Here is a 25,585-nt window from a genome sequence, read left to right on the forward strand (position 1 = left end):
TTTTTGTATTGGTGTTATGTTTTCTTTAGATAGCGTTTCGGTTTATGTCAATTTTGTTTAATTTAATGAGAACTGAATTTTTTCCTTTGTGTTGCCATAGCCCTAGGGATTTTAGAGCAATGAAATTAATATTGTTAATGTTATTATATAAAAAAACCATTTTAATTCACAAACAACACAAGGTGGTTTCGACTAGCATTTCAGAAGTAAATTGGTACCAACCTCGTCGTCTTTTTTTAGCGTCGTGTCTGCTGCTAAAGACTTCCTTGAAGCTCTTTTATTTTTGCTCTGTCTTTTGTTCTTATTAAACAATGCTTCTTCCTTGATTCGTTCTCTCCTCTTTAACTCGCAGAAAATGTTCACATCTAGATGATTCATCTGACGAACTGCCACATGTCCAAACAAGGCTAGGAGACGACTTAGAATTTTAGAAGATAGAGATAACTGCCCATTTTCATCCCCATAGTTCTTGTTAATAATGGTACATATTTCTTTCAGTAAGTCATTACAGATCGTATCAGGAACATCAGCCAGCTAGAGGACAAAAAGAAGTTACAAAAAGAGGGAATATCATTTACAGACGAATCCTAATGCATAATAGATTATTAATATAAAATATCTATTTTTCTTTTTTGATGGTTCCATCAGATAATATGCTGTAAGTGGCACAAGTAGTTTGTAATTTTCATCTTTTCGTGTAAAATCATCCGAGATCCAACCCTTATAACTTCATAATTCTCTTTGCTCTTGTCAGTAGGAGCAAACTCTATGTAAAGACAAAAACTTGGTAAAGTGTCAATTACGTCCTTTAACTAGAATTCAAACGTGTGTCTAGTTAGATACGCTTGTCCGGACCTCTATACCCAGATAGTTCCTGTCATGTCTAAATTTGGTAATTGGCTACAACAAATTGCAGCTATGCCTCCAGTTCTAGAGTTTAGAACTGTGTGTCTAAGATCATGGATTTTACTGATCACAAAGTCTCTTTTGCGCTATATGTATCATCTGCAATTAAGAGCGATCTTAACATGTCTACCTAACTGAACTTCAATGTTTACGCAAGTGCAGATGGGTAGACTAAGCAAGCGCAATCCATGGGTAGGTAGACCCATGGCTCGACCTGTATGTACACGTCACTTTAATAAAGATGACTATATTTCCTATGCATACCAAGCTGTAGATATCAGGGCTGTGGAATCGGAGTCATGGAGGCGGATTTTCAGTAAATTCTTACTGGATGGAGTCGGAGTCAATATATCGACATGCCTGGTGTCGGAGTTGAAATCAGCGGAACTTAAAACTGACTCAGCAGTCCTAGTAGATCTATAAGATGAAGTGTTTAGTGACTCCGCAGTCCTAGTAGATCTATAAGATGAAGTAGTTAGACCAAAGATGGTCAGAACTTTCAAAGGACGTAGTAAACTGCAGACTGCAGGGTGTTACTGCAGAGTTGCCACACCTAATGATTTACCGCAGTTTTATTGGTCAAGTTTCATGGCTTCACAGGCAAAGACTCAGTTTGTGAGTCCTTCGCTGGTAAATTTTTCTCAATTGCTCAAGTTATTCAGGAAAAGGGAGAAAAACACAATTCAAAAGGCATGGGGATAGTGAAATAAGTAATAATAAATGCGGTAAATGTGTGAGGTATTAAACAGATGCTACCCCTAGTAATTTATCATTAGTTAGGTTGGTTAAAATTTACGGCTTTATTAGCACAGCCTCTATACACTTTACTTTTTTCTTTATCTCCATTGCTTACGTTACCTTACTGATTTTTACCTTACTGATTTACCTTACTGATTTTATTTTAAAAAAAGCGTTTTTTAATACTTATAAAGTTCACAAAATAAACAGTAAACGATTTCCACCATTATGTTAAAAAATAGTCTCAAGAACTAATATCAAGCGAAAAGATCAAGATTCTGTAAGCGCAATGAACAATGATCCAAGTGTCAAAACTCCAAACAGTTTGAACCGGTTGACAGTTCTTCCAACACCCAATACCCCAGGCATCAGGACCAGGTTCAAGAATAAAAAATTGCAACTTCACAAAGATACTATTACAACAAGATAAGTAATCCAAAAAACGTGGCAAGTGAAAATGTATGTGGCAATAAGTGAGGTGCAAACATTCTAAGGCAACGTTATTCTATCAACAATTATTCTATCAACATTTCGAAAATTTTCAGTTAAATTACAAATTCATTTGGAGCGTTGCACTCTGTAGGATGTCAAAATTACTGGAATTAACGTATGAAAACACAATAAATAAATTTAGAAAACAAATATTCTTTGAGCATTTCCAGGTAAGCTGCAAGAATCTCCACGTGAAAAACATATTCCAATGTTCAGAAACAGCAACGTAAAAGTCAGTAACTCTTTTACTGTTGCATTTTAAAATCGATCTTACAGCCTCATTTTCTAACTTAAATGCAGCAGTATTGTTCTCGTACATAGCACTAATGACTTTAATGTATTTGTCTCATACACCATACAAGGATAATACCTTCGCTAAAGCCCTTGTATCAACAGAATCGAACACTTGCTCATAATCTACAAAACTGAGGACTAAAGGTGTGTGACGACTCAGGCACTTCTCAATCATTAACCTATGAGTGGAAAATTGGTCGAAACAACCTCTAGCGTTCCTAAAACTGCACTCCCTTTCTCTTAAAACTTTTTTTTATAGCATCTCTCAATCTAAAAATCATCATTGTACTACATAATTTGCTGCCTACAGAGATAATGCCTCTATAATTACCACGCTCACTTTTATCACCGGTCTTATACGGGGGCTTAATTATGGTTTTCCTAGAATCACTAGGTACTTCCCCTTCTTCAAAAATCAAATTTATGATCTTCAGTAGCTTATTTTTAACCTAATAGCCACCATATTTAAAAAACTCATTTTAAGAAACTGGGGCCTTTTTATTTTTTCATCATTTTAATAATTTCGCTGATTCGTTCTCATAGTATAAATCTTCTTTTACATTCAAGGTGTCACATCAATAAAAAGGTTTTTGCCTCGATAAAAATTTACTTTTGCTAAAAAACCTGTCAATACTATTCTTGAAAGAATTGGTAGAGCCAGCCATAGCCACTTCTTGGGAAGGTTGTTACATTCCTTGACTACTCGGTTTGAGAAAGCCCTCCTTTCAACTTCTTTATTAAAAGTATCTTGCTTTAATTTAAAGCCATGCCCTCGCAGATTGTTTGTGTTAAAGAAAAGTATTTCCTCTAGTCCAATGTTATTGTAGTTCTCGTGACATAGCTTGAAAGTTTCAATAAGATCACCTCGGAGGAATCTATAGGAGATGGAAGGAAGTGATAGCTTTTCCAATCGTTCACAGTAGGAGAGGCCTCTTAATTTGGTACAGATTTTATTGCTCTTTGCTTCTCAAGTGCAGAATCTTCTCAAGTGCATCAATGTCATTTTGAAAGTGACGTCTTATTGCCACGTGACCACAATCAATGACAAACCGAACAAGATACTTGAATGGAGTTGACAAAAGCTGAGAATCGCTTATATTGAAGTTTCTAAGAATAAGTCCAACTACTTTCAAAGCTTTACTCACAATAGATTCAAAGTGGTTGGTGTATGTTAGTCTATTATTACTCCGAGGTCCCACTCTAAAGATGTTTTTGGTATTAAGCTGGTTTCAAAGCTATAGGTTGACTTGAAATTCTGTAGTCCTAGGCAGAGATAGGAGCTCTTGTTTGTGTTGACCTCCATTTCCCCCGTCCTCATCCAATCGGCTATCTTGTTCAGGTCAGTCTAGAGTTCTTGAATACCATTTAGGCATTTAATAGGTTTAAAAAGCTTTGCATCGTTAGCATAGAGTGCAATATCTGTGTTAATATTGTCAAGTAGGTCGTTTACAAAAAGATTGAAGAACAGGGGCCCGGTGACACTCCCGGTGAACCACTAGATATTTCTGGCACATCTGTGCTAAAGTGGTCCTCTACTTTCACCCTCTGGTTTCTGCCTGCCAGAAGATTTGAAAATTACGCCTGTCAGAAGTTTGTTTTCCTCTATATCTGTTCCTGTAACTCTATCCCAGTTTAGCACGTTCTCAATCTTCTGCCCAACTTTCTTTAACTCTTTCCTTACCACTAATTGTGGCCCCAATCCTATCTTTAACTGGGACAAGTCCAGATTGACTACTCCCTCTCAATTTGTGAACATACCAGTACAATATTTTATTATTATGCCGTCTAGCTGCATCTTCCAGACCCTCGGCAATTTTATCCATACTTTACACTTTACTCTTCCTTAGTTCATATTTTAATATTCTCTCCACTGTCTTTACATTCCTCTTATTTTCAAATGATCTATCACTCAGATAATTCTAGAACAAGCCCCTTCTCCTCTCTATTAAACATATAAGCCTTTTCACTAATATTCCTGCCTATCTGATTTGTCAATAAGTAAATAATCAGATTCTTACTTGATAAATAACGGCGACAGCCTGACCTGACATGGGAATGTAATATGTATCTTCCATTTTTGTTATACCAGATACTAGAATTTCCTTCAGATTTCTAAACATCAGGTGGTCTTCCTCGAATCTAAAAAAATAACATATTATATATATATATATATATATATATATATATATATATATATATATATATATATATATATATATATATATATATATATATATATATATATATATATATATATATATATATATATATATATATATATATATATATATATATATATATATATATATATATATATATATATATATATATATATATATATATATATATATATATATATATATATATATATATATATATATATATATATATATATATATATATATATATATATATATATATATATATATATATATATATATATATATATATATATATATATATATATATATATATATATATATATATATATATATATATATATATATATATATATATATATATATATATATATATATATATATACGAAACCTATACAAATTGCTTTCCTCATCTTATTCAGTTCAGAAAACAGGCCAAACAATACCTAAACGCAAGCTACATTTTCTCCTTACATCTTAATTTGATTCAAGCCCCACTCCCTCCTAAAGGAAAACTTTAGAAAAAATACTGGAACTTAAGTAATCACTTTTGAATTCTTTTTTATCATACTTATGCAAGGGCCACGCTACAGTCACATATTGAGACAAAAAGACAAAATTTTAAAATGACATTTTTTTTTAACCTATACATATTCGTACTACGAAAATGAAAAACTGATACGATAAGAAACTGGTTGAAAATTTTACATCAACACTAAGTTGCTTCCAACTATTGCCTACTAATACTATATTTTTGCATATTTTTCCAGATTCATCTCGAAGATAGGAAAACTACTGTTCGAAGCTTTCATTTTTCTAGTTTCAAAGTTTCAGCCTTAAACCTTAACCACGGTTGGTCCATCATAATTTTTGTGCATGATGGTTGAACAGGGTTCAATGTGATACGAACATGATACATAGTTGGTGATGTTGTTGTCCGTAATTTTGAGTTGTATCCACAAGTGTGACTATAATGTGACTCGGGAATCAATTGAACTTCCATGCTCCGTCCCAATCTATTCAAAGATTCTCTTTTTACATCCTCGAAAGAAGTTTCAATCTCCCTTAAATGCTTTCTTACAGCCGCTTTTCATCCCATTCGGGGACCACACACTTTTCGTTTGGCCCTAGCAAAACCCTAGCAAAGGAGCGTTTCATAGCAGACTCAATCTTTCTCTCTTTACAGCCATAGGAAACGGGATTGGACCACATTTTTCCGTTTTAAGTACGGTCAGTCAGACGGGTACCCAAAAGAATCGGTAAACAACTCTTCAGGAAAAGATCCAACCAATACTTCTCCTTCTTTAGGAGCTGCCCCGCTTCAGAACCGTACTTGACCACTGTCATCACAGTAGCCTCTAGTATTCTACTCTTGGTTGGCATCTTCCTATTCTTTAAAACCTTTTCCAACTGTGAAAAAATTTGAAAATCATCACGAGAGCCAATAAATACTATATGCTAATAAAGTACTAATTAATGTGCAAGTAAGTTTCTCCAAAGAGTTAAGATCAAGTCAGTTGGTTTGCGTTTTTTTTTTTTTTTTTTTTTTTTTTTTTTTTTTTTTTTTTTTTTTTTTTTTTTTTTTTTTTCTATTTATTTATCATTGTCTTAAAAAAAATCATCTATTGGAGATCTATTGATACCATAAAGGCCAAGGGGGAAGCTCCCTTAAAATTAGTCTCCAAGGGTGGAGGGAGGGCTCAAACTTAGCATAATGTGACTTTTGTCTTTTCTTTATTGATATGATTATAGTTGAATAGTAACTAGAACTGTAAAAATAGATAATTTAAAATACAAAACTCGTAATTTTCTGCTATAGCTTCTTCTCAGAAAATTGTTTGTCTATATAGACTGTGAAAAACCAGTAATACATCTAATCTATCTGGAATACTTAAGGTGAAACATTTAAGTACAATTTTTATTTTGAAAAACTTCGCCCCCACAAGGTTTAGTGCACCAGAAATTTTAAAATCAAATACGGTGGCATTCAAAGATAAAGAGAGGCTTATCCCAGCGATTATCTCTTTTCCATTTTCTTTTGCATTTGTTTTTTTTTTTACATTTGTCTTTATTTGTCTCATACGGAAAGTTTGATTTGCATTGGTTCTTTTATCTCTCTATTTTGGAAGAACATTGAAATCAAATAGGGTGGCATTCAAAGATAAAGAGAGGCTTACCCCAGCAATTATCTCCTTTTCATTCTCTTTTGCATTTGGTTCTTTTACATTTATCATTATTTGTTTCATACGAAAAGTTTGATTTGCACTGGCTCTTTTGACTCTCTATTGTTGTGTTATTTCATTTATTTTTTCATAAATAGAGTGGAGAAATAAATTGTTATAAAATCATTGAAAAACATCAATATATTGTTATTGATGCAACGAGCACCTCTTGGCCAAAGGGTTTGGTCGGCGTTTCTATAGACGATTTTACTCTTTTTCTTCACCAAACAAAGATCTACTACTGAGCGAGAGTACTTGTTCATCATAGGGATCCCTGAAAAGGGATAGCATCAAATTACTTTTTATTAATGATAAACGTCGAAACGTCGAGCACCTCTTGGCTTGATTGGTTCAACACAGGGAACATTTATGGAAGGAAGATGAACTTTAATTTAGCTGAAGACCAAACACCAAAGACTTTTAACAATAGATTTGAAAATAAAACCGTGCTTTTTCCCTAATCCACACTTTTTGCAAAATAATATGATTTCCTGAAATTTGCGCTTTGGTCATAGTTGCTGATTTTCCACATTCACAACTCTAATTGTAAAATTCTAAGTTGTTTAAACCTTAGATTCTAATTCTAAATTCTAGAATTCAAAAAGCAAATTCTAGAATTCTTTATGAAATCTTTGATTTGACTGGCAGAATAATTTTAATTTTCTGAACTTTGTGCTTTTCTAAATTTTGATGCTTGGGAAGAAAAAGAACTAGTAGTGTAGAAATACTTTCAATTAAAGTTTTGAGTACTATAAATTATAATATTTCAGATTTTTCCTAACTTCAGTAACTTTTTATCTCTTTCTTTGAATGTTTAGTCTATGTCTAGATTGTTTAGTAAAAATGTCTAAGACAAAAGATTTAACAAATATTAGGAAGATACTACAGGTGCTAGACCAAAAATAGAAAAAATAATAAAAAAAAACCTATGATATGTATTTGCGACAGTTGCATTCGGATGCTTTCAAAATACTTCAGTTTATGAGTTTTCCTTTTCCAAAAACCGAGTAAGCTAAAAATTGAAAAAAAAAATTAAACGTAAAGTATAACATGGCCGAAAAATTTTAAAACTGCTGTGGCTGAAAAACTGGCATTTGGAAATGCAATCTACCCCTCCCCCCTTCTCAGATTAGCAAAATCCTTTCAATGCTTCAAAAAAATTTCTTTTAATGCTTCGTTACAATTCATATCAGGAACATCAGCCAGCTAGATATAAAAACAAGCTAGAATATTAAACTCGTTTCGGGGGAGAGGCGTTGAGGGGATTGGTAAGGATGGGTTTGTTGTTAATTTGCTTATTTAATAAAACCCTTTATCGACGAAACAAGGATGGAGCAACTAGGATTAAATATCTAGAAATAAATTGTATTTGAAGGATAAGATACTTTCCTGACCTGAAAACTTTTTTTTAGCATTGAAGGAGCTAAAAGATCTTCTTCCAAAGACCTTTAAATTAAAATGAGGCTCAGAAATTCCTAAACATTCAATTAAGTTTACAAAAACTCTAATTTTTAAGACATATTTCTAGATTAATAGATAACTCTTACTATAAGTTCTAGAAAATAGCAAATCTTTACAGTTCGAAATCTTTAGTCTATTGCAAGTGCAATATAAGATAACTAGCAGTACAGAGTGAAGGAGGGGGTCCTTCCTTGTAAATCACATAAAAAAACAACAGTTAATAGTTGATAGTGCTGCAAATTTTTACAATTCGTTCAAAAATAGTATCAAGTGATACTATTTTTTATACTATTTAGTGATAAATACTATTTTTTTATACTACATTTTTATTTTAATACTATTTTTTTATACTATTTTTTATACTATTTAGTATCAAGTGATAAAAACGTATCCAGAGCTGCATTCCAGCGGAGGGGTTACGAAGTGATGAAAGAAACACAAAAGATTCAAAGGAATAATATTACTACTTGATACTGCCAAAACCTACAAACACAGTTTTACATCCCCATAAACCAATAGTGCCAATTTAAGAAAATGTAGGAGAAGGTACCTTTTTAGTTTGTAAACAAAGATAGAAAATTTTTTTTTTCGAAATCTCGGAGGGGAGAGGAGAGGAAATAGTTTGAAAAAATATATTTAGTTTTATCAGAATCAATCTTCTCTTTGAAGCTTCCAGTCTACACCTGATTGTACCAGTCTACAGCTTACACCAGTCTACAGCTTCCAGTCGACAGTCTACTGCATAACAGGTTGTGGTAACCGAGGAACTATCGGATAATCCAAGAGGACGTACTTTATCGAAGTATAGATGTCAGTAAGAGCGTATTCAGGAGAGTGGGTCTGAATCCATCTTCTCTTTGAAGCTTCCAGTCTACACCTGATTGTACCAGTCTACAGCTTACACCAGTCTATAGCTTCCAGTCTACAGTCAACTGCATAACAGGTTGTGGTAACTGAGGAACTTGTCGGATAATCCAAGAGGACGTACTTTATCGAAGTATAGATGTCAGTAAGAGCGTATTCAGGAGAGTGGGTCTGAATCCATCTTCTCTTTGAAGCTTCCAGTCTACACCTGATTGGTCAATACTGTCCATGCAATGCACAGAACTTTCGCTTCCTATCAACTCACTTGATCAGTAATTACTTATTTACTACTGTCCTCCAGTCAGCAACCTGCCACTGGCAGGAGAGCAGACCAATTTTCCTCCAGGAGGGCGGGGAGAGAGTCCATCCCAAACTTACAAGGAAATTATTGTTCCAAGCAAGCAAAAATCTTCAAAGCAGGCCAGCTGCCCGGAATAACTACTATTGGCAGCTTAATTGGGCACCAAGCCATCTGAAACCAACACAGCTACGCAAGCTCCTCCTCCATCCCAAACCTATTCAAAGCCTCCCTCTTTAGACTTTCCCATGAAGTTTCAACTTCTCTTAAACATTTCCTTACAACACCCTCCCAGTCTGTTTGGGGACAACCTGCTTTTCATTTGGCTCTAGATGGTAGGCCAATTAAGAAGATTTAGGAGCATGTCCAAATTTCACACAGATCAACGTTATAAGACGAGTGGGGGCAGGACCCCCCCCCCCGAAGCCATGTAGGAATTAAGTGTTTTAAGCGAGAAACTAATCTTCAGGACACGGCAGCTCGCCGGGGATAATTGAGAGCAAATCAAGTTTCAAAAAACAGATATTACCAATGAAATATTTTACTTTAGAATTTAAGAAACTTATATTTTCAGTGAACGCGAAGCTTACTGTCATTGTTTACTAAAATAGAATTATGTTGTGATAATTGAATAACGACTGATGATGGAGAAGAAACTAAGGAACTAATTCAAATAAATCATCACCGATCACGGCTCGTAATTTTAAAACAAAATTTAAACTACGAGAGGGGGAGGTGCATTTCACCTTTCACAAGGAGCATAAGCACAACAAATGAAAAGGAGCAATAAAAACAAAATAAATTTACCTTAAAGGTGGAGTCAATGAGTCTGACTTAATTCTATCAGGTACTAGCTTCAGTAAGGCCGAACACGTTTCATAAGCAAGGCGGAAATCTTCTTTTCCTCTGTCTCCTAGGCCAACACTTATTAATACACTGATGTTGCTGCTGATAGTTAATTTTTCTGCACTGCAATTCAAGATGACATGTGAATTGAAATTGTAAAGAAATATGACTTTTTTTTTTTTTTTGAGCATAAACTAATAAAAATAAATCCATGACTCATTAAAACCAACTTCAATACAGTCTCCCCAGAAAGAATCCTTGGCTAGCAAATAACAGGGAAGATAAAATACCAACAAAAAAAAACATAATATAATAAATCTACTAATATTCTATGTACCAAAATACTAACAAAATACAGTCGCCCACGTCAAAGATACCAAAAAACATAAGCAAGGTACAAGATAACTAGAAACTCGAGACAATTTCACAATAATTCACTGAGTCAAATAAACAACAAACCCTATCAAAAAACATCAACTCCAGGAGCAAACGACAAAAACACAGATGAAAAAAAGTAAAAATTATATTATTTTTACTTTTCACTCAATCATTAGCTAAAACTATTCTTTCTTAAGATACCAAACAAGTGGCAGCTTCGTAGAGACTCCAGGAGCATGATTGATCGTGTTATAGACTATCCGAGGGCTAAAATCAGACCTCACTTAGGGAGTATGATGAATAAATTGTTGTGCAAAATAAAGTACAAAAATGATAATCGATTTGAATCTGATTGATTAGAAATAAGAAAAGAAAAATAATGAAATGAAGAATACAGCATTGTACTTTCGTTCCTACCGGCGTTGGGGACGAACTCTCCGTTTCAAGACCCTTCAGCCAGGAAGTTAATTGGGGGTTGGGGCCAGCCATCCTGTGCTTTTGCACGCCCTTCCTGTTAATCTTCCCCAGATTTCCCTGGTTCCTATTTAAAACTGAGTTGACCCGTAAATGGGATTACAGAGTCACGCCACTGGCCCTCCTTCCAAACCAAGTAACCAGCGACACCAGGACTCGAACCCCAGTCCTCATGGACAAGGGATTTCGAGTATAGCGTGCTAACGACTAGGCTAGTATCTTTTGTTAGAAATAAAAGATGCATTATTCTATACGAAAGCAGGAAGGTAGGCATACAACTATAGAAAAGTGAAAGAAGCACATAACAGAAATTAAAGAGAATTTAAATTAAACAAGGGTTTAAATGAAGAATGGATAGTTTCCTGAAAAATGGTCCTTACTTTATCATAAAATTCTGAAGTGACTTTAGTGACAAGGGAAAGGATGGCATCGAAATAATAGAATAATACGAATCCTAGGACTAAAGTAGACTGAAGGAAAGCTTCTAAAAAATGAGCCTGGAAATAAGTGTTTTAGCTTTCTAATTATTCCGAGACTGCTGGAGACTTTCATTTTGATCAGGTCAATATGATACTTAAATAAAAGATAGGGACAATATATTCAAAAAAAGCTAGTTCCATTAAACAGAGAAATTACGACCAATAATAAAATTTGCAAATTTCATTTCTGATAAATTAATGAAAAAAGAAAAAAAGAGCGAAAATAGAAAAAAAACATATAAAAAAAGGAGACAAGGATTAAGGGACAGCATAGACATAGCCTTATTCAAGGTAAAACGGCAAATTTATTTAAAATAGTATGGGAAAATATTAGGGGGAATACCCAGAGCTTGAGACAATTTTTTTTTGTCTCATATTCCTTAATGTTTTGTTATGAGGAAACAAAATTTCTCAGTATCTTTTGCATTAACTAAGAAAGCTATCCTCAAAATTCCAAAAAATGAGTCGCCCCATCAACTTTCAAGCAAGGATTTCTAGCAGGTCATACATAAATCATAATTATAAATTAATAGCTTAATCAGTTTTATCTAATTATACATACATAGGTTATGCTGATTCATAGCATTTATTATAGCGACTTGAAAAACTTTTATGCAACAAAATTCGATATAGTACTATAAAGAATGTAATAAACTTTAGAGTTCAATTCAATAAAACTGAATATTTTTAATGCTAGGTTTTTCAAAATACTTGCCAAATCTAATCATATTTGTATTCTAATTGATTGGCAAAACAATTGATCAGAAGAATTTTTGTATTTAAAGTAAAAGGGCATCAACAAAGAAATATTTCTAGCCCCCTTGGATCTCTCATGGGCCTATTCATATCTGAGAGTCACAATTTTCACAAGATTTTTCTTTCTCCAAATCATGGAGTTATTAGTGCAGCATCATACTTTTGCCAGTGTTGCCACACTGAGCCGTGCAAATGAATAAGCAAAATGAATTTCTTAAATTTGACAATTAAAAATTCAAACATTAACAATCCGTTGATTCCCAAAGAGGGCTATACCTTCAAAGGGAAGCTATACCTTCTTAAGCTGGTCGGTGCCATATGTTTCCCGCTTATTAATGCTAATTTTTCACCAACATTACTTCTTTTTTTTTAATTTGGCCCAGCTATAATCAAAAACAGTAAAGCTGCATATGCAGGTATTTCAGATTAAAAACTTAGTTTCCAATTTTTTACTTATATATGTCTAAGTTAATTTCCACTAAACCAGTTCAAACAGCCAGACTAAATTTTCACATTCCTTGTCACCTTAAGTATCAAAATTGTATAAATATTTAAAATATTCTTCAAAAAAGTGCTGCCTTTATTTAGAAAGCATAACCTTATCGTCCACATGAATACGCTTAAAACTTTGAAAGTAAACACCATTTCCGGTCATACCTTACGTTATATACGTAGTGCAGTTTGTTTGCATCTCAGTGCGCAAAATCCATCATCTGCGCGCAAAATCCCACATAAAACATCAGCACACACATACATGAATAAACAATAATACAAATCAAAGAAAAATTACATGCTAAAATTTTACTTTTCAATTTAAAAAGAGAAGAACCACTAAAAACTCATCAAATTGCAAACCTGAGGCCACGATGGCTTTCAATCTTACCTCCCCCCCCCACTCTATTCAGACCATCACTAGTTTCTCTATCCCAGGAAAGTCAATACCATGAAGTTACTTCCTGATGTCTTTTCCAACCTCATGCAAGGACGTTCTACTTTCAAATTGGCTACAGCTGAGCCATCAAAAAAACACAAAGTTTGGCAACATTTATTTCCTTCATCTAATAGGCGTGAAAAAAAAGAGAAAGCAAAGAAGAGAAAGTTATATATTTGTATCTTTAAAGCAACAGGAAAGTGCAGCCTGATGGTCTAAGCTGGCTAAGTGGAATTTACACAGCCACATATATATTTAAAAATAGGAAGTAAGTATATTTGTATATTTAAAAATAATATACAAACGCATATATAATATACATGTACATAAATAAATGCATATAAATATAAATAAAAATAAGTATATTTAAAAATAGGAATAGGAATGGACCTATACGTATTTGTGGCTAAAGTACTTAAAATTCTGATTTGAAGTCTAAACTTTACAAGGAGCCAAGGGGTTGGAATAGGAAATGTTTTTCATCCAAATATAAGTAAATCCTTGCAAAACGAATAACAGCTTTATCAATGAAGTTCATGACTAATTTATTAACTACTATTGCTAATAACTTAACTGCAGGACCAAGCCGTTTGAGGCCAACTCAGCTGCACACGCACCCCCTTCCGTTCCAATAATTTTTAAACTCCACTCTTTATACCCTCCCATGAAGTTTCAATTTCCTTTAAATCCTACTCCATTTGAGGACGGCCTGCTTTTCGTTGACAAGTCTTTGGCAATCTGCCATCTTTCATACGTAAAACATGCCCCACCTAATCATTGATTTCTTGCCCTTACTTCAAGGGAAAAGAGAATGAAATAGATACCGTAAAACCAGAGTAATTGCCATACAACGATGTAATTTTGCTTAATAACGCTCATTTAAAAACAGGGTAGTTTATAAGGGTAGTAAAATGTCATTCGTTTAGCAAGAGGATAAGCAGATAGTTGGGGTTAAGAGAGTTTTTAATCTTCATCTTTTGGCAGGAAAATATTTGTTAAAATATATGATTTTTAGACTGATAATGGATATTTAAATGAAATATTTATTGACGTTTAGTAAATTCAATCATGGATTTCTTTTAGTTCAAAGCAAAGACATGAACAACACCTCTTTGCAATTAAATCCTGGCTATCTTCGGAGTCTATTTTTTAGTGACATTTTAAAAAATCTTTCGAGAATTTTACAATTTTCTTTCTACAAACTGCAGAGAAGGGAAAGATATATCTTACCATGCAACCATCCTTAAAAGCATTAAAGAGGCTTTCGATTCTATTTCAGTCGTATCTTGAATTTTCATCGTAAATCTTTCCCATAGAACCTGCAAAAAGGTCAAAATGATACCATGCTCTGCCATTTGAACCAGCTACTCCTTCAGGCTTTACACATCTACCCCTTCAGGCAGCAATACAAAAACACTACACAATATAAATTATTCTCCATTTATATAGTTTTGTAGTTATAGATTCTTCATGACCTTTCACAGCCTGTAAACCATATTTTAGCTTTCCAGTACTTGTTAAATGCTGCTAGTAGTGATTAAATCAGCTTAAAAGTTTGACAATAGCCAGGCAGTACACACGACTTAATCGGGGTTGGGTTGGGAAGGAATGAAAAAACAGGCTACATCTCTATTAAAATGTCATTAATTCTGGAAAAATTGTGAGCATCTTAAGCATTCAGAAGGAAAACAATTGCCAACAAAACCAAGCTCGAACTAATTGAAAGTAAAAGAAAAAATCAGTTTAAAATAGTTGTAAAAATGGCTTTGTTATTACTTTATTTATTTAATTATATTTATATTTAAGCTGAGGAATGCTCATATCCACCAGGCAGTCTCATAGAAATCATCAGGCGCACCAGTTCACGGAAATTGAGGTAGAGGTAAAGATTTTTCTTCCATTTCTCAACGAAGAGGCAAGAAAACAATTATTTTTTTTTTTATGTTGGGTGGGGCAATTTTGTTTTTTACTATTGTTGTTATTTTTCAATGGACACGAGAAAATGGTATTTTTCAAAACCTAGGAGGGTTTCCCCCATCCCAGGTCCCTCGGTACTTATCCCAGCCACCCCGACCGATATTTCTTCCTTATAATTTACACACCCATAAATTTTACCTCTAAGATCTTTGTATGGTTCGTGTTTACCCATTCTATGGTTGTCAGATATTTTTCCACCGTGTCCTGCTTGGTCGTTATTTCGTTGGCCAATATGATGTAAAAACTACGAACTCTAACTAATAAACTGTGGTGTAATATCGCGGCGAGTTTACAGATGCAGCAACTTGTGGGATGAGCCTCGAGTGTCTCTAGTGGCAGAGGCAGAACTAAGGTCTAAGAAAAATCGAATTCTTTCAAAAAGTAAGTGCGACTGAAATGGGGGATTCACCTTTAAAAAAAAAAGAGCAAAAAACGAGCAAAATACTGCACAAAGAAAATACGAAGGAATTCTGTCACCAAACAGATGTTCTTTTGAAGTAAAATGGCATGTCACTATTTCTAGGTAGTTTAATATCAAATAATTAAAAATTTAATAAAAAAAAATATAAATGCAATTTAACACAAATATTTAGAATGGAATAGAATAGGTTTTATTTGCACAATCTCTCGTAGTCATAAAACTAAATGGCGCTTGTGCTTACAAAAAAGAAAAAAAGATTAAATCAAACGACAAATTTGGTTGTCATGTTGCATTTTTAGGAAGAAAGATCAGAAGCTGTCAACAAATTATCATCATTTGTCGACAGTTTTTGGGGTAGTTGCTAGAAAGGCACTGGGAACACTCATTCCGGGGCAATTAAAATTAGATGGTAATATAGTTCCTATAGAAATTGTATTTTTTTTTCTGATGTTTTACTATGAATTAACCTTTCATGAATTTTAACATTCAAAATAACTTTATTTAAAGTAAAAAAAATGTTTATATGGGGCCGTGACAATGCAATGAATTAAAATAAATATGGTGTTTTATACACATTATATCATGAATATACCATGTTATATAAGTATATAAGATTTTATATTTCATTTATAAATAGAAGAATATTGAAGATTCATTGAAATCAGAGAATGACAACCAATACGAGACGCAACGAGACAACTGCTTGTGAATAGCGTCAACAGAGTGCAAAGATGGAGTTATCTATGACATGTTCTTCATAAAAGCAACCAAAACTGTAATTCGCATACTGCCTTGCGGCATCACTGTCATCCGTCAGACAATAGTCAAAGGATAATGTAACGGAACACGCTACAACACAACTAGTAGGCAGACCTGAACAACATTATTAAATACATGGGACAAGATTGGAGGGATGCAGATGCAGAAACTTATGGGATGAGCCTTGAGTGTCTCTAGCGGCAGAGGCAGAACTAAGGTCTAAGAAAAGGCGGATATTATCATTGGATTAAAAAAAAAAAACAAGTTTTTTCAACTGAAAGTAAGGAGCGACATTAAAACTTAAAACGAACAGAAATTACTTCGTATATGAAAGGGGCTGCTTCCTCATCAACGCCCCGCTCTTTACGCTAAAGTTTGACTCTTTCTCTCAACTCTTCTTTTTAAAACAGTGAAAAACTTTAGCGTAAAGAGCAGGGCGTTGATGAGGAAACAGCCCCTTTCACATACGAAGTAATTTCTGTTCGTTTTAAGTTTTAATGTCGCTCCTTACTTTCAGTTGAAAAAAGTTGTTTTTTTATTTAATTTCTGAACGTTTTTGAATCAATGCATGTTTTGATTTTGGCTCTCCGCAGAGAAATAATTAAAACGAAATTTGCATTTTTTTTTTTTTTTTTTTTTTTTTTTTTTTTTTTTTTTTTTTTTTTTTTTTTGGCTAAATGGCTTTCTCATAATTTTGATCGAATGATTTTGAGAAAAAAAGAGCGGGGGAGGAAGCCTAGTTGCCCTCCAATTTTTTGGTTAATAAAAAAGGCAACTAGAACTTTTAATTTTTTACGAATCTTTTTATTAGTAAAAGATATACGTAACTTATAAACTAGCTTACGCAAAGAATTTTTTATTCTCATGTTTTTATTACACATATGAGAGGGTTCGCCCCCTCGTCAGTACCTCTCTCTTTACACTAAATCTTAAATTTTGACCCAATTCATTAAGAATTACCCCTGAATCACAAAAGCCGTAGAATAAATAGTTGACATTACTAAAAATACTTTGACGTAAAGAGCGAGGTATTAGGAGGAGGTGAGCCCCTCATATGGGTAATAATTTCTGTTCGTTTTAAGTTTTAATGCTGCTCCTTACTTCCAGCTGGAAAAAACTTTTTCATATTTATTTTTTCATTGTTTTTTTTTAAATAACGCTAGTAAATCCTGCGCTCCCTTCATGAAAATTTTCTTCACCCATGACAAATTCCTCAATAGAAAGTTCCCCCAGTATATCCCCCTCTTTTCAACCCCTCCCCCCAACCAAAAATCCTCCTGAAAACACCTGTACACTTCCCTATAACTATTACTATATGTAAGCACTGGTCAAAATTTGTAACTTGTAGCCCCTCCCACGGGGACTGTGGAGGAGTAAGTCGTCCCCAAAGACATAGTTATAAGGTTTTTCGACTACGCTGAATAAAATGGTTATCTCAGAATTTTGATCCGTTGACTCTGGGAAAATAATTAGCGTGGGAGGGGGCCTAGGTGCCCTCCAATTTTTTTTGGTCACTTAAAAAGGGCACTAGAACTTTTCATTTCCGTTAGAATGAGCCCTCTCGCAACATTCTAAGACAACTGGGTCCATGCGATCACCCCTGGGAAAAAGAAAAAGAAAAAAAAACAAAAAAAAAACAAAAAAAAAAAAAAACAAATAAACACGCATCCGTGATCTGCCTTCTGGCAAAAAATACAAAATTCCACATTTTTGTAGATAGGAGCTTGAAACTTCTACAGTAGGGTTCTCTGATACGCTGAATCTGATGGTGTAAGTTTCGTTAAGATTCTATGACTTTTAGGGGGTGTTTCCCCCTATTTTCTAAAATAACACAAATTTTCTCAGGCTCGTAACTTTTGGTGCGTAAGACTAAACTTGATGAAACTTATATATTTAAAATCAGCATTAAAATGCGATTCTTTTGATGCAGCTATTGGTATCAAAATTCCATTTTTTAGAGTTTTGGTTTCTATTGAGCCGGGTCGCTCTTTACTACAGTTCGTTACCACGAACTGTTTGATATTCTAGCTAAAAGTGGGTTTTAAAGCCACAATCTCGAAAGAACCAGTTTCCCATTTAAATTCTAATTATCAAAAAAATAATAAGCTTCACACTTGTTTAAATTTTAATTTCAAAATTACAACCAGTCTGGCGATGAAATATCATAGATCTAATCAGAATTATTACTTACAAAACCCCTAAAAGACTGAATATCAATAGCTAAAATGAGCCAAAATACCTGACATTGTCTTGAACAATCGAGAGGGGTGAAAATTAGGAGGAGAGAGGAAATAAGAGAGGAGAGGAAAAGGAAATAATAAGAGAGGAGAGAGAGAAACTAATCGATGCAGTGGCTATCTCGAACCAACTTCGATAGAGTGTATAGTTTTCTACTTCGAACTTCAAAATCAAAAAAAAAGAGAAAAAAATCAATCGAATTCGAAATGGCCACAACCTGTTTTGAATTAGAGGTTTTAGTTTTGAATTTCCGAGATGAAACAAAAACTGAAGAAACTGAAGAAAGACTGAAGAAACAAAAAAAAAAGAGAAATGAAGGTCCAGCAATACTAATATCAGATTCGGGGAATAATCACTAACCTGTATACACTCCTTATTGAGATCTCCAGTTTTTACAAATTCTGAAACAAGCTCTTCTAAGGACGTCAATTCTCCTATGGAGGCGCCATTTACCAGCGTTGTCAAATTCTTTACAATCTGAACAGCTGATACCCTAAAAATGATGTCTTTTATGTAAAAAATTTTTGGGGTTTTTATTGCGACTAAATTATAGTTTAACATTAGTTCCAGTAACACTTCTCATTTTACTATAGATATTTATTTACGCAAGTCACTTCTTCGTCAACAGTGAAACAAATTCTTTAAAAAAAAAAAAAGGCACAGAAAAAGCATATTTGGCGGGGTGAAAAAAAAAACAAGGCCGAATTCAGCGGAGGGATTTCCCCGAAATATTTGGCCGACTCTTAAAAACGTAATCAAAATGAATAAAAACAACACACTTTGATGCTTTTTTTAAAGTTTTGTGCCCCCCCCCCCCTCACACCTGACAAAAATAATGGATATGGCACGGAAACCAATACTGTTTGTCATCTGAAACCAGCATCTTTCCCCTAATTTCCAGTAAATATATTTTCTATATTTCGTATATAAACGTATATCAAAACATATTTTCTACGTTTCTGTTATAGCTTCTTTTCCTTCTTTGTTCGCACAACAAGAACGTTTTTTTATATGAACGTTTTAATAGAATAAGAGTACGAAGAATAAGAGTACAAGAAACATGAAAATTTGATAAATAAATTTTTCGGCATTCCCAACACTAAATGCATATCTGACATTTCTAACATTTCACACAATTTACGACGGTAAGACCTTCGAATTTTTTGAGACTTTATTTAAATGATTTTCAAAAAAAAATACGAATTAAAGTATGTATCAGAATGATGCAGCCTCATTTTCGTAAAAATAGTAGGTCATGTAGTCTATACGGGATGAAAATTTATATTTTTGGTGGCTTCTAGGTATCTTGAGGTTTACCTTGAGGAACACCTTGATGTTCCTGTGAAAAACATGATTTTGCGACAAGCCTATCGATGAAGCTTGGTCCGAAAGAACAAATACCTATACCTTTTGATTTATTAGTTTCAGATATATTCATTCAGCAAGGCGAAAGTACAGTGTTGCTCAGGTTTCTGTTCTTAAGAAAGATCCAAACTTTGTTGAATAATGCGAAAATTTTCCTATTTTTCTATATATTTTTTTCTCTACGTTTTTTAATGTGTTTTACAACTTGAATAAAAAATGAAAAGGAAAAAAAAATTGCAAGATTGTAGATGGATAGAGCTGGATCTAAGCTGTCGAGAGTTAGCAAAATTGTTGCATTATGTGGAAACATTAAATCGTAGAACTGGGAAAAATTAAACTCTAATATCGTCACATAAGCATTCGATCTTGGAGATTTGAGGGTCGTTGAATATTTCTGCGGGATAGGCCATTGTTCCTCCATATATTTTTTTCTCTAAGGAGACAAAAAAAAACAGGCAGTTGATTGATGTCAATTCAGAGAAGTCGGAGGGGGGATGTAGCTTGAAAATCTTCGTCAATTCATTTGTTCGTATACTAAAACTCTCGTTTCTAAACTCGTTGAGCTCTAGTTTTCTTTTATCAAGTTTTGGGTTCTATTCTTATTCTTATTTTCACCCAAGGATTTTTTCTAGTTATCAATTGTATCTAATTGTTTCCATTAAACCTACTGATATGTGACATGCGTTATGCTTATGACTCTTTTTTATTATTTCTACATTATTTGACCTTATTATAATTACATTAAACAAATAAATTAAAAATCATCAGTATATTAATTATTTATACTAAATCAATAATTATACGTGCATAATTTAATTAAACATAAATAAATATAAATTAAACAATAAATTTACATTAAGTGTAAATTAATGATAATAATGTATTATAAATAATAATAATAATAAATAATAATAAAAATCACAACATTATCATCTGATTTAACCAGAGTTGAAACGAAAATTTGGCTAATTTCTTTAGTTTGTGATATCTTGAGGGTAGCCCTCTGATATAGATATTTCATTTTTGTTTCAAGTTTTTACTTTTTTGAAATAGTGAAAACCTGAAATTTTATTTAACATCAAAATAGCTAATTAAGTATGCTTATTTTTTAAATTATTTTGCTTCTGTACGTTCTTAATATTATATTCAGATAGATGAGAGAAATGTCATTCCTCCCCACCCTCCCTTTTTTACGTTTCAGGTAAAAAGCTTCCCTGTTTGCAAAAAACGTGCTTGATGTAAATCCTGGCAAGAGGGAAACTTGTGGATAGCTTCTCAAAACTATGAAAATAGGCGAATCTAGAAGACTGATTATCTTTCGTGTATTTGAAAAAATTATTTTGAAACATCTTAAATATCTTGATTGATTTTGAAAATTATCTTTGTTCTCTAAAAAACTACCCTTTCGGAATTCCTTTAAGTTGGATACAATCACACAAATTTGATGCTTCATAACAGCAACGGAAATCATTCCTAAGGGCAAGAAACCGCTTGATATATAAGAAAAATTATGTCACCTCGCGTCAATTCCAAAATGTTAATTGATTAAAATAAAATAATATAAGGACATCAAACTAAAAGTTTTAGAATCGGAATTTTTACCTTCGTAGCTAATGTGTTTGGAATATGAAAAATAGTAGCAAATTCTTAAAATTAAAATAAAAAAGTCGCAAAATAAATTTTATTTCAGGAAAACTAATGTTAGTTCCAGTTCCAGGAAGATTAAACCTGTCTATTTGTAGAAGAAAAAAGTAACTTGTCAAAAAAACTATCTTTAGGATGTCAAAGAATCGATGCGCAATGACAACTTCGTAAATTATTACATAGTGTACGGTTCATTTTCGGATATTTGGAGAGGGCATGCCCTCCTCCTTACTTGAATTTTGCTTAGGTTGTCGAAAAGATGATATGAAGTTCAATCAATATTCCAAGTTATTTGATTTCTAAAGTTAGGCTTCGACGCTACGGCAATTTATTTGGACAAAATGTAGGGAATTCGTTGAACCAAAACTTCAAAATAGAAAGTCACAGAAGTCATTTCATTTCTGAAAAACCGCTATCAGTTCGAATTCTTAGAAGAGCAAGATCTGTCTATCCGTGTTGGAATTGAATTTCTAACTTTTCTAGTAAAAAAAAAAATTACCTCCAGAATGTCAAGGACAACTTTAGACATTATTTCTTGGTTTACAGTTCATATTCGGATATAAGGAAATACATGCCTTCTTGCTAACTTTTATAGCATTAACAATTCAAAATATAATAGCCATCAAATTATGAAGAAAATAATAAAAATCGGAAATTCTCTTTCAAAACCAGGTGGTCAAAAATATACGATAACTTTTTATTAGTATTCGAAGTTATTTGATTTTTAAAGCTAAGTTTTGATGCTATGGCAGTTTACTTTCATAAGATGTAAGGATTTCATCAAATCAAAACTTCAAAATAGAAAGTCACAGAAGGGAATTCATTTATATAAAACAAATTTAAGCTTCAGTTCTTAGAGGATGAATATCTCTCATTCTTCGTTTTTCTGCCTTGTCTAGAAAAGAAGTTACCTCCAGGATATAAAAATAAATTTGATGCATCACGAGAACTTTGGAAATTATTTACCAAGTGAAAAAAGCAACTAGGTATATAAGACAGTTCATGTCAACTTGTGGTCCATTCTATAGCACTACTTAATTAAACATAATAGGCACCAAATTAAAAATTCCAGAAAAAAAATCCAAAAATCTGAAGTTGGAACTCAAGACCCACTTTCCAGCATCATTTTCAAGAAATATAAAAGAAATATAAATTTTTCTCAGAGAAATAATTTAAAGTTCTGCCAGACCACGTCATAGCACTGTTCTGAAACGTTTATTTCCCAGTTATGACAGTTTGGTTTTAAAAAATGTAGGACATGAGGAAAAAAACTTTTTTGGTAAACTATAGAGAATTTGACCAACTTCACGAAAAATATTTCATCCCGTTTCACAATTCTCATGCCCAGCGGAAATTTTGATATTGCATCTCGTGCCAACTAGCTGCTACAGACCACTGATCACGAAAAAAAAAATCTGCCAAAGCAGTAGTGCTGCTCAGCAACATGTGGATTTTTGCAAAACCTACCTTGAATTGCTAGATTTCAAATTGATGTACAGCCTTTTATAAGCTCCAACTACAGCGTCTTTAACAGTTTGCTCCCGACTGAAAACAAGAACTAACATCCTTCGAATTCCAGCAATGGCTTCAGTTAAACCAAACTCAAACGCAAGCACAAAAAACTCAATAGTTTCAAGGACATCAGAAGCCTGCTTTGAGCCAAGTAAGTGGATTAGTGTAGCCAGGGCTCCAAGTAGAGACTCGGTGAAAGATAAACAGTCCTAGAAAAACAGCTAGTATATATATATATATATAAATAAGTTGTTTGTGTACTGGCGTCATGTTTGTCGACTGTTTGTTGACTGACGTCATGTTTGTCGACTGACGTCACTATAAGGATTGAGCATTATGTCATGTTTGTCGACTGACGTTATTATTAAGATTGAGCATTATGATGTCATGTATGTATTTTGTATGTTTGAATATGACGTCAAAGGCTTTGTATATGACGTCATTTATAAGTATATTTGATGGCGTTTAAAAGAGAAATTTTTAGTATAGATCTTAAAATGACAGAGGAAACAGCCGACGAAGCTGCTCAAAGTTTCAAGGACATCATAAGCCTGCTTTGAGCCAAGTAAGTAGATTAGTGTAGCCAGGGCTCCAAGTAGAGACTCGGTGAAAGATAAACAGTCCTAGAAAAACAATTTAGCATAACATAATGTACAAATTATCTGCCACATTTTTATTGCAACCATTGTTGACCTTCCATCTTCTTAACGTTAAGTGCTTCCACTATCCCCAAATTTCCGGGGATTTCTAAGAAAATCTCGCAAAAATGGATCAGCAAATGATGGGAACTAGAAGTGACAAAACTTTAAATCCATCTTTTATAAATTAAAGAAAAGAGCTACTTGAATGCCATTTTTCGAATAGAAAGGCTGGGTGAGGCACAGGAACATCAGAGAAAGATCTTTAAGGGCTCATTTAAAAGCTGAATTTTATGTCAAACCGCTTTTTATAAGTTCAACTTGATAATTCCATTATAAACTGCCATACAACTCCCAAAAAAGGGTACTCTGGGTGCAATTTCTGGAATGGAAAGCCTGGAAAGATTGAAAAGGGTGCTATTATAATCTCCACGGTTGAAAACCCTTAACCTGAGGCTTACAATCCCCCTCTTCTATATTTCTAATTCTATACTTTATCATAAATTGTCTGCAATTATCATGTACAAATTAATATGCAAATTATCTGCCACATTTTTATTGGGACCATTGTCGAACGACACTCTTTCCCAAGTTGAATTGCAGAGTTGCATTCCGGACCGTACTTAAAATTTTAATATATTTATAGACGTATACATATACCTGACACAGAAATAGACATAGACACAGACATAGACAGACCGATTTTCTATCTTCTTAAACGACACTCTTTCCCAAATTGAATAGCAGAGTTCCGGTCCCTGATCATACTTAAGATTTTAATATATTTAGCGATTTTCTTGTATTACAGTTACATTCAATTAACCACTTGTTCTGACATAGGTGGCCAATTAGAATTTATCGGGGATGGGGAGTGGATTTTGTAGTTATTCTAAACATGAAAAATAGCCTATGGACACAAATCGTTGATTGGGATCTGAACATGACGCGAACGAATGAACTTGCCTCCAGGGAGGGGAGGGGGGATGAAAATTAAAAAAAAATCCAAAAATAGGTCAAACATCCGACAAGCCTATTTTGAACCAAGCAACTTGACTGATGTGGCCATGGCTCCAAATCCTTGCCTAAAGATAAACAGTCCTAGAAGAACAATTTACCGTAGGACCTTGTGCCTGTAATCTGCTGCATTTTTGTGGCACTCTTATCAGCGTGCAAATTTCTTAGCGACGTTCATTTCAAAGTGGTCTGAACAACACAAAAATAAACTTTGTTGAAATAACCATATTTACCTACGCACTTATCAATTTTCACTTAAATTTAAGTACCAGAGGATTGAGCTTTGCTCGGCCTTTGGTATTTAAGTTTAGTTCAATTAACCGTTTGCTTGATAGAAGTAGCCAATTAAAGCCCTTTAAGGGGGGGGGGATTCTAAGGTTTTTTCTAAAGAATAAGTAAGCTATCCAAACATAAGAAACAGTTTATAGGCAGAAAATTATTGTTTGTGAGTTGAACACCAAAACAAAGAAGACCATAATGAACCGCTCTATGTAAGTACTGGCATTAATTGATCTATTTGAGTAGCAAAATTAGGAGTGCTGCATAGGATGAATCTCCCTGTCTCTTCTTCCATTTAATGTTGAAAGGTGAAGTACTTTTACACTACATTTTAATAAAAGTTACATACAAAGAAGTTCTATTCAGCACCGCTTGTTCTATGTGATAGTTGAAAAAAATCGTTTACTGAAAACAGACAAATATTTCAACGGAGTTTGTCC

The 25,585-nt window shown here is 33.5% G+C and overlaps 1 protein-coding gene across 1 annotated transcript in view; it reads right to left on the minus strand.

The window, feature by feature from the left end:
* LOC136043094 (condensin complex subunit 1-like) overlaps positions 1-25,585 on the minus strand; it is a 125,749-nt gene that overhangs the window by 42,908 nt on the left and 57,256 nt on the right. Inside the window, exons 9-14 of the mRNA XM_065728027.1 lie at positions 23,170-23,423; positions 19,054-19,186; positions 14,529-14,617; positions 10,242-10,403; positions 4,449-4,569; positions 223-534 (exon numbers count right to left, since the gene is read on the minus strand). Coding sequence (XP_065584099.1) covers positions 223-534; positions 4,449-4,569; positions 10,242-10,403; positions 14,529-14,617; positions 19,054-19,186; positions 23,170-23,423 — 1,071 coding nt within the window. The remainder of the gene's footprint in view (positions 1-222; positions 535-4,448; positions 4,570-10,241; positions 10,404-14,528; positions 14,618-19,053; positions 19,187-23,169; positions 23,424-25,585) is intronic.

This window comes from Artemia franciscana, unplaced genomic scaffold (assembly GCF_032884065.1).
Source record: "Artemia franciscana unplaced genomic scaffold, ASM3288406v1 Scaffold_296, whole genome shotgun sequence".
Taxonomy (NCBI): domain Eukaryota; kingdom Metazoa; phylum Arthropoda; class Branchiopoda; order Anostraca; family Artemiidae; genus Artemia; species Artemia franciscana.